The sequence below is a fragment of the Osmerus eperlanus genome, chromosome 6, assembly GCF_963692335.1.
Source record: "Osmerus eperlanus chromosome 6, fOsmEpe2.1, whole genome shotgun sequence".
Classification (NCBI taxonomy): Eukaryota; Metazoa; Chordata; class Actinopteri; order Osmeriformes; family Osmeridae; genus Osmerus; species Osmerus eperlanus.
The window spans coordinates 10,828,491-10,845,082 of record NC_085023.1 but is presented as its reverse complement, the minus strand read 5'-3'; the positions used below and the strand labels follow the sequence as shown (position 1 = coordinate 10,845,082).

Below are 16,592 nucleotides of genomic sequence, written 5' to 3'. Positions count from 1 at the left end.
ACCCTCTTTCTCTGACTCGCTCCTAAATGAGACGTCTCGCTGTGCTGGCTTTGACATGACTACTTGTCATTTGTGGCCCAAGCGCTGGAGGGGAGGAAAGCAGGGTGATTTGCGGACGTTTGCCCTTTAACACATGGGGGAACAGGAAACATTGACATCCACTTCCTGTCTTGTGGACATGACGCCAAACCTCCAAATGTGGACTACTCTCGGGTTCAGCTGCACTGTAGCAGAAATCAAATGTTTTTTAATGGAATTGTTTATTTCTCGTCAGGCATGGCTTAAAGCAGACATCTTAGTTTGTCCACCTTTGGAACAGAGTGGCCCTGGAGATGGTAATGAGGGCTATTTCTACAGATAATGGTAATTACATGTCACTGCCTTTGATATGTGACAAACCAGACATGGTTGCTTTTATTGAATTCATTACAGTTGACAGGCTTTTCATCCCCTCGCTCGTCTTGTATCTGTCACGTCAGGGAGCGGAACGTGCGCCAATCCTGACAAATGCACTTACTGTTGTTGTTAGCGAGGGGACTTTCTCCCATTTGTGCCCGCAGACAAAATGGCTGCCTTGTAACTGCCTCAATCTCCCGGGGCGTGTACTTATCTCAGAACATGGCTGACCCAAGGTGTCTCGCAGTCGGTCGGTGATTCACAGGTGTGGCGGTCGCCGCCAGGGCTCCCAGAGATCCGGAATCCTCCCTCCCAGCCCCTCCTGCGGCATCTCCACCGAGGGGGAAGTATTAATCTCATAGAACGGCGCAGACACCTCTTATCACGCTGGCAGGTTGACATGGAAGGGGGGAAGCTTGTCTTGATTCCCACAATGAATGCAGCACATATCGAATGGCCCCCGCTGCATATGGAGGAGGAGAAATCACACCTCTTTTTCCTGTGACGACCCTTTTATGTGGCACTCTCTCTCTCTCTCTCTCTCTCTCTCTCTCTCTCTCTCTCTCTCTCTCTCTCTCTCTCTCTCTCTCTCTCTCTCTCATACTCCCTCTATCTCTCTCTCTCTCTCTCTGTCTTTTCCTCTCTCTTTCTGTCTCTCTCTTTCTTTCTCGCTCTTCCTCGCTCTGTCTCCTGGAAATTATCACCAGCAGCCCTGTCAGGCGCTCTCTTGGATGGGAGAGGAGAAATGTGTCACCCTGCCTCTTAAGTTTCTGATTGTCTAAATGACACAGAATCTCATCATACAGCTGTCTCCTTTTCTGACACTACAATAACCCACAATTCCCTCTGTCACTCACTGTTTCAAGGTTAGTATTTTATAGCTTGAATTGAGGGGCGATCACATTTACATTCTGGAGGATACAGAGAAGGGAGTTGGGTATTGTAGAGGATGGAGGTTTTGGGGGGGGGGGTAGTAGAGTTTGTGTCTTATGTCACTTCGGATTTGACCATTTCCACCGTAGTTCTGAAGGAATCCTTTTAGGATTGGTAAAATAAGCTTGTAGGGGGATCTGTGGTGTTCTTATTGATTCCGAGCCTGCGCCCACATAAGAATGGGAGCACAGTAATCTGGAGAACGGACAGTGAGTGCCGGCCATGAAATTGCAGAGATTTGTATTAAAAAAATATTCACTGTATCATTTTTTTATCGCATTGTGTTTTCCTCTCTGATGATGCGGCGTGGTAATACGATTTTCAAAATGCAAAATTAATTAATTGTTTGGGTGGAAACCGTCGAGGCAGATAGCCCTGTAAGTATACATCAAATATCTTTCAACAACCTCAGGGTTTCAGTGGCCCAACTGTGCGAATGTTCCATTATCTTGGCAGTTTTCTTTGACTCTTTCTGCTCCTATCATATTTTCTTATGGCACGGTCTCTGAGTTAAACAGGACATCTTCCCCGGCCCTCTCCCTCATCCTTCCTCTGAACTGTTCTTCAAAGGTATATATATCATAGCAGGCTGACAGGCTTGACACCATAATTGACCTGAAAGCTTCCATCTTCCTCTTTTAAAATTCTCCGTTGTAATGTGTGTCAACTAGATAACATGATTACTGTCTCCACCTTTCTCTCCATTTCCATTTGCAGACCGCTGACTGACTGACTGACTGACTGACTGGCTGACTGACTGGCTGACTGACTGGTTGGCTGACTGACAGGAGCACAATTATCATTCAGTTAGAATGATTCATTCTAACTGATGGTTCCCGGACTACAGATGTAAGATATTTTATTGTTTGAAAAAAAGGGTGTTCGCTCCTCCTTCCTGTCGTTTACATTAGTGAGTCAAACAGTGCTTTTAGAGGGGTTAAATATTCTCTGGTGTATTTGGGCTTTTATCGTCTATAATGTACTTTCCACAGTGAACCCTTCTCCTCTGGATTCATACTGTAATTGTTCTGTCAGATATCAGTGTGTCAGTGTTTCATTTAGGCAAATTAGCTTTAGACTATCATTACCTGTACTAATGACACCCATAATATTCATACCATATTACTAAACTTGAAATCACAGATGTTGTGAACGTCAAATGAATTGGAACCTTTTCCCCCTAGACATCTCTGACGCTCACCGAGAGCCCTAAAGTCACGTTTGTGACACTAATGATTCGCGTGGGTAGCCTCGGAGTGGTGATGGTGGCGGGGAGGGTGTAGGATATCGTCCTGGAGGATCACTACAGCAGTAGGGTGTTAGCCCTGGTGCCAGTCCTACAGGTTTTCTGCGGCCTCCAAGGTTGCCTTTGTGTCTCTTCTGTTGTATTTGTGGTCACCATGGAAACGATGTGTTCACCGCAAACATCACGTTGTGTCCAGGACACTTGGTTGGACAGGAGCTGAATAGAGAATGCAACAATATGGCTTCTCTCTCTCCCCCCCCCCCCCAAAAAAAAAAAAGAAAAGAAAAAAAGAAAACAACAATACCTTCAGCATTTTTCTCTAAATAGATCGGCTCTGCTTTCGTGCGCCATGTCATATCACGGAGCTTTAGGAACTCGAGACGTATCCTCCTCTCTCCGCTGACTAATTAGAGGCTGCTGAAGTGTGTCTTGACTCCAACTATCATGTTCCCGACATGTGAACGTGCCGCCGTGCCGTCGCGAGGCTCCACGTCGTCCCGTCAGCTCTATCTCCAAGCACTTTGTTATTAGATTAATTAACGCTGTATTGACTAACCGTGATGGGGTTGTGTGATCTCCTCTCACCTTCACATCCACTCGCTCTTCTCGCGCCTTCAGTCAGAGCAATAATGTAAAATCTGTTTGAGGCACGCGCGCGAGTGGAGATGGAGAATTAAAGGGATTTTTTTTTTCTGGTACATACTTTATTTATTAGGTGGTATTTAGCTGAATACCTTTTGTGCGGCTACCCTTATAGATTAGAACTACCTACAATGTGTTGAGCAAATATGAGCCACGTGTTTATTTTACTATTGTGCGTACACAAAGTCGAGGGAGGGCAGGGATGACCGAGTGAAAGGGAGGTTCAGGGAGGAGAAAAAGAACAACCCTTTTCAGGGGGCAAAGCCTTGAGGCTGGAACAAGCTTTACTGAGCATCAAATCTCCCCCTCAAGTTCACTGGTAAGCCTGTTGGACATCCGGCTTTGTTCGTCTTATGGGCTGCTTATCGGGGGGCTGATGCGGTTGTCCTCTCGCATGTTCCTCTTGTACCTCAGCCCAGCCAATTCCGACAGCCTAAGTGCTCAAATTGAGCCATTTTGTCTCACTTTGAAACAAACCGGGGCCTATTATGCGTGATTTTTCATTCATAGCCTCCCCTTCCCCTGTCCATGTTGGCCCCAGCCTCTGTGCCGTTTCACTCCCCCCTGCCTCTCTCTCCGCTCCCCGGTTTCAAGGCCCGGCCTTGTGAGGGGGGAGGGGGCAGTGTTTCCACTCCGCAGTGTCAGCTCCAATCTGGACCGATTTGCTGTGAAATGTGCGCCATGGTGTGGTGGGGCCTGCAGGTCAACCCTCCCACCCCCCCCCCCCCCCCTCCCCTCCCCACCAAGTAATTGATGTTGCTTATTCATCTGCTTTTCCGTGTCTCCTCTCCCTGGCACAGCAGTGCTGTTTTGTTTGTCCAAATGGTTTGAAGATGTACTGTAGGTCTTCGGGCCCTGAGAAGCATCCCTCCCCAGCCCTGTCTCTCTGGCCCCGCCTGGCAGGGGGCTCACCACCACAGGGGGTGGGGGGGGGGCACAATGGGGGCCACACAAAAGGGGCTTCCCCCCCACCCCCCCCACACCCGAACACAAGGCCTGGAGGACATCTCATAGCGTGACACTGGACACTGGGGGACACACAATGCCGCCGGCACAAAGGGGGCTTCTCTGAAGACAGGACTTGGAAGACATCTCATGGCATGACAAGCAGGCCAGCTCTCAGGATAATTAGCCACGGGGGCCCGTGCGCGACCTGGTGAGGGGAGCCATCGGTAAACACCTCTCTCCTCTGCACACCGAGGGAAAACGTGGCCGTCGGCCAAAGACTGAGGTGGATGTGCAGAAAAAGACACCAAAGCGCTTCCTTCCTGATATCGTACCGACCGTTCCTTGGATGAGAAGGCAGTCTTGGGAGGAAACCGGATATCCTCGCCTTTTCCAGTCCGCAGCTCTGCTCCGTGTGAATAAGAATACCTGCCGGTAGGAGCGCAGGCCCGGGCGGAGCTCCTGTTGTGACAGAACCATGTTTAATCTAGGTTTCTGACATGGCAGCTCTGCTGCGTGGGTGGTATGTCCTCCAGGGCTTTTTAAGAAGGGCGATTTGGGAGAGAGATTTGAGTCATTACACAATAAAGAACACTTCTTCAGTACTCAAGAGGGGCGGGGAAATGACAGTTAATGATGTTGACTGCTATTTTACCACAGAATTATGACTAGGCTTGCCGCCTTTAATGAGCCTAGCTCGGTAAAGGTAATGGCCCAGCGGTGAGAAGGGGGGGGGGGGGGGAATGGAGGGAGCCCAGACGCTCAGGTCTCTTCTTAGAGACTCGGGCCAGCAGATAGCGCCATGGAGATACCGACAATCACACGCCTCTCTTTATGCCAACTGTCAGTGAACCATGAAGGAAGAGGGGGCCATCTTCAAAAGAGAGTGACTGTGTGTGCAAGTAGGGCCACCCTACTGCTTCCGAAGGTGTGTTGAGGGGAGAGTATTAGCTCTCAGCTCACCTGAGTCACTGACTGTGCCATAAAGCTTCTGATAGGAATAAACCATTCCAAAGGTTTAAAACGGCAACACGTAAAGTTTTTTATTTGTATTTTTAATGGCCTAGTTAAAAATTATATATATACATATATACACATATAAAGTGTCTTTAGTTGTCCATTGTACTGTTTATTTTTTCTCCACATTTTTTGATTTGAATAAACCTATTTATATAGTTGTGCGAGGACAGAATTTGCCTCGCAGCCTGTTTGCCATGTCTAATCATATGTGTTTATGTGTGAGCTTGTGACAAACGACTTAACTGACAGAGTGACAGTTTACAGTTCTCTCCCCCCCCTCCTTCATCTGACTGTTGTGTCATCAAAGTCACATATCTGTCCTTGCCTCTGTGAGTCTAACACTGAATGATACATATGTAAGTCCAAGTCAGGATTCAGTGCCAATTATGCATTCACAGAGATGTCTGTTGGAATGTTGCATTTGAATTAAAAGGACGGCGTTCAACTTCAGGCAGCCTTGTGCAATGACATACCCTATTATCCCAGTACTCGGTGTAAAACTAGACACAAAACAACAGTGATGAAAGGAAGAAATTATCCCAACGGTCAAATCAATATCTCTCTCGTTCGTATCCATTCTTCTTTTGTTCTTTTACAAAAGACCTACGTCGCCGCTCTGCTGTACCGTGCGTCAGTCAGCATGATTACTGACGGGTCGGGTGAAGATCTTTCATTGCTAGTTACTGAACCTTTTTTTTTTCAAGCATGCCGACGCCCTCATTACTAGACCGGATGACTGTTTATTGTGCAGTAAACAAGCAGTACATAATATCTTTTTGTTGGTTGGTTGGTTGTGGACTCGTCTGATTGAACCGTCCCAGTTTTAGCTCTGAGTTTATTATGCAGTAAATCATTTAAACAGCGGGTCCCTGCTACATTGGAAATGGAGGGCAGGATCAAGGCTTTAATTGGTATGAATACTTGTCTAATTATCACTTCCCTGCCTGGTCCTGATGCTAAGATTACGTAATTATCTTTCTGTAACATTGTGGGAACGATATGTCTTTTTGCGTGTCGTCCCTGAGACGTCTCTGTTCCTGACACTTAGCGGGCTGCTTAATGATATGCTAGAAAGACAGCTAATTATGCCATAATAACAGCTTGATGAAAGGCAGGGCAGACCGACAGAGGATGGCACTGCAGAAGACGCAGCACTTTGTAGTACTGGTGATCTGAGGGGACAATCATCCATGTCATTGCACATACAGCACACTGTGGGTATGAATGTACGCCGGTGTCTACCTTTTTCCCTCAAGATAAGTAACGACAAAACTGAGGACCTCCCCGCGCAAAGACTCCCGTGCCGTGTTGTACACAATGCTCCCAGCCAGGTGTGCCTTCACAAGCGCCACGCTTAAACTCCCTATTAGAAACTCCACCTGATCCATGTCGTAGCAATGCGGTTACACACGCCATTACACTGACCCCCGCTGAGCCCCGCTTTGTTCAGGAGGTAGAACCACCAGGTGGACCCCTCCCTGGGCTAGCAGGCTGCTACACCCCCCCTCCCCTCCCTCCCTCTCCTCAGTACTCACTATCTAATCTGACGGGTGGAGCCCCACAACTCGGCATCCAACTGGTGTGAACACAGGAACAGGGCTGACATGCATCCTCAGGACACGGGAGGGGGAGGAGGGGAGAGGGAAGGGGGGGGGGGGTTGATGGGTAATCTCACGGAGGGCAGGGCTGAGCGACGGTGCCCCCTCCCCCGACTGCCTCGCAAACTTTTTAATTAGCGCTAATTACCTTTGCCGGGGAAAACGTTGCGGCTTGAAAGGATTGGCGTCAGCAAGGGAGAGATCAAAGATTGTGTTGCGGTGCATTTTAATGGGAGGTGTGAGGAGGAGGAGGGGGAGGGGGAGGAGGGCTGTGCTGTGGAGCCCCAGAGAGCTGCCCAGGTGGCTCTCTACCAGGCCTCGCTCCAGGCCAGGTAGGGACGTCTACCGCCCACCCCCCTCCTCCTCCTCCCCCCCCCCCCCCCCACCCCCAATTTCCAATGTTTAGAGGTTGGGATTGGAAAGCCTGTGTTGCCCGTGTCTATGTTTGCGTGGGCGTGCGTGTGCTGCCGGGGCTGAAAGATGATTCGAATGCATGCGTGGACATTGCTGTGTCAGGCTCGTTCGTCAGACGACTTCCATCATTTGCCTTGGAAGTGACGGAACACGTTGTGATTATTTCCTATTAGGTGGAGACTGAGGCGTGCGCATGCTTGCCAGATGACAGTTGGCCCAATGAATGGCTCACTCTCGCAAGGAGACGTCGAACTGGCAAATCAACCAAAGCCAAACCTGTTTTCCGTGTGTTTAAAACATTTCCGTTGGTTCATATTTTCAATATATGTACATCCATTCCTGTGCATTCTTAACTCTGTTGCGAGTTGTGTGTGTGTGTTTCTTTGTGAGCGAGTGCGAGAGCACACTTTAGCGCAATGATGTACGCACTGACTGAGGTGCCATCTTGGAATTGATTTTCAGCTTAGATTCACTGGAGGGAGAGAGCGTTTGTCATGTGAAGAGACAACTAATCTTTCAATACCAACACTCACAGGAGGCATAGCTGCACTGCCAGCGCAGAGATCAGGCCGAATGAAGAGGAATGTGTCCATGCGGCGCTGGAGGAGCATGCTATTGCTACGTACTGTTGATACGCCTTGCCAGTTCAGCCATCAACCATACGTCCCTGAGAGAATGACATCACCCTTTCTCAACATCCCTCCCGCCCCTCCCTGCTCACCATCGCTTCCACACAGAGGCCCCTCTCCCCTGACAGACAGCCTCCTATCAGGTCAATGTTGAAGCTTAACTTTTTGTCCCGGGCCAGGGAAGGGTCAAACCAGGCTTAGAAGGTCAGAGCTATTGGGCTGTCAGTCAGGTCTTTTTCCCTGTGCCTGTAATCTACATCTGGGCCTGCCTCCGTCTCCGGGCCTGCCTCTGTCTCCGGGCCTGCCTCTGTCTCTGGGCCTGCCTCTGTCTCTGGGCCTGCCTCTCTCTCTGGGCCTGTCTCTGGATCTGTCTCTGGGCCTGCCTTTGTCTCTGGGCCTGCCTTTACCTCGGGACCTGCCTCTACCTCAGGAAGTCCACAATTGCCGAATGACACAAATGAAGGTCTCTTTCTGTTTTGTATATATAAAAAAAAAAAAAAAAAAAGGTCTTTGTTTAGATTTGAAAATGATGTAAACCTCTGCAAAGTTCAGTGTGTCATGCAACGTGTATTTAATGATGCCTCTGTAGTCAGTAACGCTTTCAACATGTGATAAGGGAGACCGGTGTTCAGAGCAGATTAAGCCCACATTGAGGAGTCGCCGCCTGAGGCTCACAACCCCCCCCCCCCACACACACACACACATACACATACACACTCCCCCCCACACACACACACACATACACACTCCCCCACCCCCTAATGATTTGCATCACCATTAATAGTAATTTACAGCTGCCAGGGAGAAGAGGCGTGTAAATCCTCTCACGTGTGAATTGACATGCACCCAGGAAGAGACGAAACGAGCGCGTGTGTGTGTCCTAGACGTGTGATCTTTAAATGACTGCCACCTGAGGCCTGGGCGATGTGGAGGGATCCCAGACACCCACACACACACACACACACACAGAGAGAGAGAGACGCACACCCGGAGAGCCGAGAAACAGAGAGCTGACAGAGAGGGATAATGACAGGCTAATCCACCACCTCTCCGCCAGCCACCACCATCACACTTTCACAGCCCCCGCGGTCAATGGCCATAGCTGATGGAGTAGGGGGGGGGGGGGCAGTGGAGCTGGAGCGAATCAGAAGAATGTGGAGGTGGGGTGTGGGGGCATGAATAACGTCGCTCGGTTCCCCCTTGTTACGGCCCCCTTATGTCCTCACAACAACTCTTTTGTTGTGGTGGCGGTGTTGTCGCACAGACCGCACCTGTTGGAATCACTTCCTTCTCGGTGATATCATCAGTCTCTGACGCCCAACTGACTCTCCATGCTGATAAGGCAGGAGGACAGTGCTTCTGTCTGTCCTTCTATACAAACACCTACCTTCTCTTTTCCCTCTTAGGTTTATTAAAGGCGTTCCGGACTCTCACCCCCCCCCCCCCCCACCCCCACCCGCTCCCATTCGTTATACTCCCCTTTCCTGGCAGGCAATCTGAAGTGGCCGCTGGATAGTCCATTATGCACATATGAAGGCCATCACGGCCCTGGTATTGGCCAATTCATCAAACGTTTATCTGCTGCCCTCTGAGCGGCGTGTCAATTTGCCTGTCAGTCCCCCAGACCCCGGCCTTCCTATTGGAATAAAAGCATTACTCCTCCACCCCGCCACTGACGGGCTCTGAGGTGACACCTAAAGCATACAGACACACACACAGACACACACACACACACAGGGGAAATGAACATCTCGGCTGATCACATGAAGTGTTAAAGCATGATAAGCTGCTATGCTGGCCTCTGGGAGCACTCTCATTAGTTTGTGCCTTTGTTGGTTGTTTGTGAAAGATGCTATGCTGGAACATAACTTACTCGTGTTGGAAGTCAAGAGGCCTCGTTGACCTCTTAGGGTCAATTCGCCACTCCGAAAATGCCCAAATGTAATTCACTTTGACGTGTCGAGGCGAACAAAGACACCAGGCCACAGAGCAGATGTGTGGAGGTGAGATGACTGCCCTGCATTGCTTGTTAGCTCGGGAAGTTGAAAGAGTGACAGACGTTTCAGCCAATAATCACAGAGGGTTTTTCTCCCAACGCTGTCAGCAATGATTTATCAATCGGTGTGTCTGTATTAGTGTTCGTATTAGGCTATTGATCCAGCTGTCTGTATTCGGGGTCCGAATATCTGTCCGTTTCTGAGATTCGGGGGTGGTTTGGTGTGTTGGAATACTAAAACCACCATGCAGTTTAATATGGTATATTCTCTACATACTACAATTTATGATATAATGGCTAATGGGATGCACCAACTTTAATTTAATATCCTCAGCTCACCTCCTGGATCTCCTTATCCTGTACATTGTTAAAGGCAGGGTAGGTAATGTTGTTGAGACACACTTTTTGTCATGTCTACTGTCATAAACTTCCCATCCTGATGGCAACCAATACATCTAAAGGTTTGACAGTAAAATGTATTCAATACGATATATGTGGGCGTCGCAAGACTGTAATAAACATGACCAATCATAAAGTTCAGACCGACCTTAGTGATTGGACGGCATTTGGATAGAATGCAATGATTGGCCGGGCTACTTGTCTGTCTATCTACCTTCTGGCAGTCAGGCGTTCATGTGGTTTAAGGGAATGTCTTTGAAGGGACGGGGTGGGATATTATAGTTTGAATCCTGTTAAACGCAAGTAAAGATTGCAAGGTTTGCAAAATGTACCAATCCTGCCTTTAACCATTTATTCTCTCTAGCTCTAAACCAGAGCTTTAATATTACTGATTATCACACATGCGCACACACACACACACACTCACTCACAGTGTACGTGATGTATGGCAATGAGCTAACCCTGGCTAAGTGGTAGGCCTAGTGTAAAGACAGCGAGGGTGAAGTATGAGGTCTGACAATGAGCCTGATCATAATTATCTTAACAAGGAGAGGGATTCATCACTGCACCTCGTTAAAGCTACCGTCTCTCGCTCTATCGCCCTCCCTTTCTCCCTCCCGTGCTCACGCTCTCTCTCTCTCTCTCTCTCTGGCTCGCTGTGTCTCTTTGCCTCTCCCTCCTCCAGCCTCGCGCATTGTAAATCCAATGTAACCGGTGGTATTCCTATTTTGGTTTTCTTTCTGCCTAATCACTTCGGCTATGGGACACAGCTCAATTACACTCATTAGGTTTTCATCAAAACAAGGCACGCCGCTCAGATTTGGACGCAACGTAATTTACAGTACTAACCGTGTTGGTTCTCCGAGCACCACTTAAACAAGAGCACACCAAAAACAACCCTTTAAAGTAATGAAACCAAATGTGGGTGTTAGCGAATAGGGAAATCTAGAGAGAGTAGCAGACTATTAAATTTCCCCTACTATAGTTAATGCTAGAAGGGACTTTGACTCTCCCCTGGCTGTGAATTTAACTGATTAAATCATCCGGTGGTGACATGAACACAACAATTAATAAGCTCCAACCACCCCTAGACACCCCCCCCCCCCCCCCCCCCCCCCCAGCCACGATGCTCCCTTTAACCGAGCAGCCAATAACATAACCCACGGGACTGCAGACCTGGCGCACACACACACACGCGTAGGGAGTTTTCAGTCAGATGTGGCTCTGTGCAGAGCGACTGCACCGTGTTTGTATGTCTGTGTGTTGTTTGTTCGTTCCGTGGTCTTTGTCCTTCGTGCCCTGTGGTTTGGCTCCTTTGCTGTGGCCAGTGTGTGTGTATGGGTTCCCTCTCTGACTCTCCTTCTGACTCACTCACTCACCCACACTCACTCACTCTCTCTGTCACATACCCCCCCCCCCCCCACACACACACACACACACACACGTATAGACAGAGACACCAGCACTGCTTGCCATCCATTTGCAGACATCATGGTATGTGTTAGAGTTTACATTGTGTGGCTCGGTGTGTATAAAGACACTATCCAGAGCAGAAGGCCGATCGGTTCACACAGGGCTGAGGTGCTGACTGGTTACATGTACCTGGAGCTTGTCTTGATGGCTACAAACTATTAAGCATTTCATCAGTTGTTTCGCTTACATGGCGGTAAAACAGTTGAACTTACAAGCAAAATGCATCAAACGAGCCTTGTTTTTTTTTTTTTTTTTTTTGCAATTAAAGTTTAAACGAGCCTTGTTGAAATACTTTCGTCAAAGTGGGGTTGTCTGACAAGCTGATCCAGTTCCTTCTCAATGGTCCGTCTCGAGCCAGGTCTTGGCAGATGTAAATGTCAATTAAGTCACCCAGGACACATTAACATGGTGGGGTGACAGCCAGTGGCGTGTGAATGATTAGACAGCACACATACTGGCTTTGTGCACCTTCAACGGCTTGAACTTTGCAAGGCCCTTACATTACCCTGAACACTCCTCTCCATCATTTTGATGCGCTTGTGTGCGTTAAGGGAGGAGGGGCCTTTGAGTAGGAGGGTGCTGCAGTGCTTTATAAAAACAAATGGTGTTGAAGGAAAAAAAACAAAAAACAAACAGCTGATAGTCTTTGGTGTTAGAACCTTAAACTGGCCCCCATCACGGAAGAGTCGCAAAAGTTTCCCTTCGCCGTTCTCCCTGTGATTGTGAGAGCATATTCCGGTTCTGCTGTGAAAATGATGGATGACAAGTTAAATTTGTGTCCGGGGAGTGAAGGTGAACTGTGACAGAGTGATTTGTCTTGGGAATGGAGGGTTAGGGTCAGGCGAAACTGGGCGCCTCAAGGCACGAGACATTGACAAATTCATCCTGCCCGCCGCATTTCTGAAGCCTTTTGTTTTGAATCCTGGCTACTCACAAGTGACCCCCCCATCCCTCATCCTGCCAGCGGCTGAAGGGATGCATCGCCATGCCAGGGGAACACAGCGCCACTAATTCTTGTCATTCACCCCCCCCCACCCCCACCACCCCCTGCCCCTGACAGGCCCCAAACTCTCCCAGCCAGACGTGGAAAGAAGGAGGCTGAAATATTTATTTCTCCACATAATAGGCTGGTCATATTTAAGGCCATATCATTTTTTTCCTGTTGCCTTATCATTGCAGGTCACTGGCGGGCCTCAAAGCGTTCACTGAGCTGGAAGAGCTGGTCGTCGACAACAATCTGCTTGGAAACGACCTCTGGTTGCCCAGGTTACCCAACCTCCACACCATGACGCTCAATAAGAACCAAATATCCTTCGGAGCAAGGAACTGCTCCCTGACTATCGCTTCCCGTCACCAACTCTCACCCTGATGGAGCACATACATAAGACAACATACTTCCAGTAGTCACTGTGAATTTCATTTGTCCTTTGTTGTATACGAGGCAGGGCTGTTCTGGGACATTTGTTGAGAACTTAAAAGTAAATGGAATAAAGCAGAGAGGTGTTTATCACTGACCGACAGCATCCTAAGCAGACGTTGTTTCTGAGCCACAGGGACCTCTAGTGGAGACAAAGGCAGGAGTTAGTCTTGCGTTTGACATTCGACATGAGATGTCGTAAAGGCAAGACATGTCATCCATTTTTTTTTTTTTTTTACTCTAGGCAGAACGCCAAACTGGCTTACAGTCTAACTGAGACACAAACATTGTTGTTTTTCAAAATCCGGAGCTGGAACCAGTGAATTGACCCAAAACAATAGATGGAAAAGATTGGGATTCCAGTAAATAATTCTAGAGCAGAAAAACTCTTATTTTCCTTTGTCTCTCATTAGGCCTACTAGTAAACCTTGACCTGAAACCGCCACACACACAATTCAAGACACATCATCAAAATGTGGTGTGGCTGCTTCAGATCAGTCAGGGTAAATGTGAGTGAACTAACTTGAGTGCAAGTTTAACAATGTGTCCTGTATTTTTATTGTTTTCCCTCTGCATGGCTACATCAACACAGGGGCTAATGATGCTGACACTTACCTGCACGGTCGGCATTTAAACCGATACTTCTTGAACGACACGTCAGGGTCTCAAAGCCGAGTTTGGTTGTGAAGTGGTCTGCACATGCTAATAGGCCAATTATGTACATCCTGTCCCGGCGCGGTGCCATTTTAAAACTCAAGCGCTGCATTAGTGCAGTTGTATTTTGACACGTTAGTGCTCCATTTTCCAATGAAGCGAATGTATTAGTGATGAATGTGACTGCTTAGGGGCTGTTTGTTATTTTTTTCCCCCCACATTTCACAAAAAAAGTTTTCCATCGGCGCAACGCTGGGAATCACTGACTGTTTGAACCACAGGGCATCCATCATGTTGTCACTGCTCTGTACTTGGCCACCTATGAAATGAGGGAGAGGGAGAAAGGGAGAATGGGATAGAGAGAGAGAGAGAGATGGAGGGAGGAAGGGAGGGATAGAGAGAGAGTGAGGGAGAGAGACAGGGAAAGTAATAGAGGGAGAGAGATGGCGTGTGAGATGCAAAGGGAGAGAGAGTCTAAGAGAAGAATGGGTGTAAAAGAGAATGATAGAGAGGAGGAGAGTTGAGGAACTATACAGCCAAATTCACTCACAATATGCCAAACTCAGAGCTTTAAATGACCCCCCCCCCCCCCCCCACCCCCCGTCTGTCCACTCAAACAAAGCCCTGGCCTGGGTGGTAAATGTGACAGTGACATGTTTTAGTGTGGGTATAAAGGGGTCGGGTAGCCTATAAGGGAGGGATTGTGGGGCAGTAAATGCTAATGTAATTAACAGCACCGGATCCTTGACCTCTGACCCCTGACACCTGACTGATATCGAGGCTCTGCTGGAGCACTTGGCTGAGGAGACCCCTGCGCTCGAGTACCTAAGCTTGCTGGGAAACGAAGCCTGCCCCAACGAGCTGGTCAGTCTGGACAAGGATGAGGACGACTACCAGAGATACAGGTCAGTCATTCAGGTGACGTCACACACTGTTGTCAGGATTTTTGCGTGTGTATATATACATATTGTAGTGTTCTTTTATTTTACATTTTTCTTGTTATAGATTTTTTTACATTAATTGTTTTTGCCAGGAAGATTGTTAAAATATATATTCCAGCGCAGTTCAAACACTTATTTTTCCTGCAAGATTGAGTACTCGACATCTCACGACTAGATTGTAGATGTAACCACGTTGCACTAAAAGCATTGTGAAGCCACCCCACTCTACACTCTGTTTTGCAAAATGGATTTCATGTGTGACTAGTCACTGCCACAAATGAGTGTTTACTGCCCTGCCTTACCAGAGGAGATGATGCATTGCACATCAAGCCACTCTTTCAGCCATGCAATCTGACCACATTTTGTCAGGGTCTTTTACATGAAATGCGATAAGAGGTAAAAAAAGCATCTGCACTCTTTTGTCTGTTTGAGCTCTAAGTGCTTGTTTCTGACTCTGTGTTGGGTATGAATCATTTACCACCTAGCTTTTACTTAGAGGGCCTCTCTCTCCCTCCTCCCCCGTCTTTCTCCCTATCTGTCTTTCCCTCCCTCCCTCCCTCCCTCCCTCCCTCCCTATCTGTCTTTCCCTCCCTCCCTCCCTCCCTCCCTCCCTCCCTCCATGCTTGTGTTAGTGCTGAGGGAAGGCGTTCTGTTTTGACTGACAGCGTCTGTGGCCTGTGATGTAATATTCATAATGTGTCACATAGTAATACATCAATTTGAGCGTGATGCAGATTTCCTGTCTGACAAGGTTAGGCGGCAGGCAGGTCGTGACAGGACTGGCCCAGGGCAATGCATACCCCCAGCCCTCTGCCCTGGGACAGGGGGTTCTCTCAATTACCCGCGGGAAACACACCATCTCTCTCGCTCTCGCTGGCTCAATTAGTCCACTGACACAGATGCAAACGCACACGCAGACAGACACTCTTAATGTGTGTGTGTGTGTGTGTCAGGGATAGAAAGAACACCGTCATCACTGTACAGTTTCACTGTGGTGGTAGAGATGAGCTGTATTGTGACACCAGCGTGTCTCTGTGTTGAGGAGGAAGTCTGACCCGTAACCGTGGAATGCCCCGGTAACAAAGCCTATTGTTGGCCTCCGTGTTGACATCTTGCCTCGGCTGACACAATCAGGGTTTCAGATCTCTGGTTCCGGCAATGTATCAAAGAGTTCTGGGATTCACAGTTTCGCCTCAGGGGTTCTAGCCACACAGCACCACCCTCTGCACCCAAGCCACTAGTCACGCAAGCCTATCTGCTCAAACATGATAAATACACACACAAAATAGACTGTATTAATAATAAATCATCCTTCCTAGAATAATGAGCAGCTAATCTCAACAAAAGCTGATTTGTAATCTTAAAAGTCATTGACACATTTATTATTTACTATAGTAGCATTTGTGTCACAGGTTGGAGTCGAACAGTATTTTTAGTTCAATGTCCTCATTACACAGCAACGGTGCACTCCGGTAAGAATGCTGAAGCCATATTTGTAAGGCTACCCAGATATGTTTTGGAAGCCAACCGGTTCAAAAGCCACACCACTGCATAACAAAGCGGCAACTGGGGTTTTCCTCGTCTTGCAAACGTTCACCTGCAGTCTCGTAAATATAGTGTGTCATACTGTACAGTATGTGTCCTGTGGTTGCTCCGCCCCTCCGCCCGCCCCTCCGCCCTGACCCTCCCCTCCTGTGTGGGCTTCATCATTAATATCCAGAGCTACTGACAGGACCTTGTCACTGGCTGTGCCCCTGTGATGTGGGGTTGACTATGGAGAATGACCTCTCTGCATATCTCCCAAGGGCATGTTCACATCTCATCGGGGTGATGTCATCAACATGAGCCCGAACAGGAAGAGCGGTGCAGACGGCACCGGGGAACTACAG

The 16,592-nt window shown here is 48.3% G+C and overlaps 1 protein-coding gene across 2 annotated transcripts in view; it reads left to right on the top strand.

Moving 5' to 3' along the window:
• lrmda (leucine rich melanocyte differentiation associated) overlaps positions 1 to 16,592 on the top strand; it is a 187,293-nt gene that overhangs the window by 111,060 nt on the left and 59,641 nt on the right. For both annotated transcript variants that reach the window (XM_062463438.1, XM_062463439.1), the window contains exons 4-5: positions 12,871 to 12,997; positions 14,528 to 14,667. In XM_062463438.1, coding sequence (XP_062319422.1) covers positions 12,871 to 12,997; positions 14,528 to 14,667 — 267 coding nt within the window. The remainder of the gene's footprint in view (positions 1 to 12,870; positions 12,998 to 14,527; positions 14,668 to 16,592) is intronic.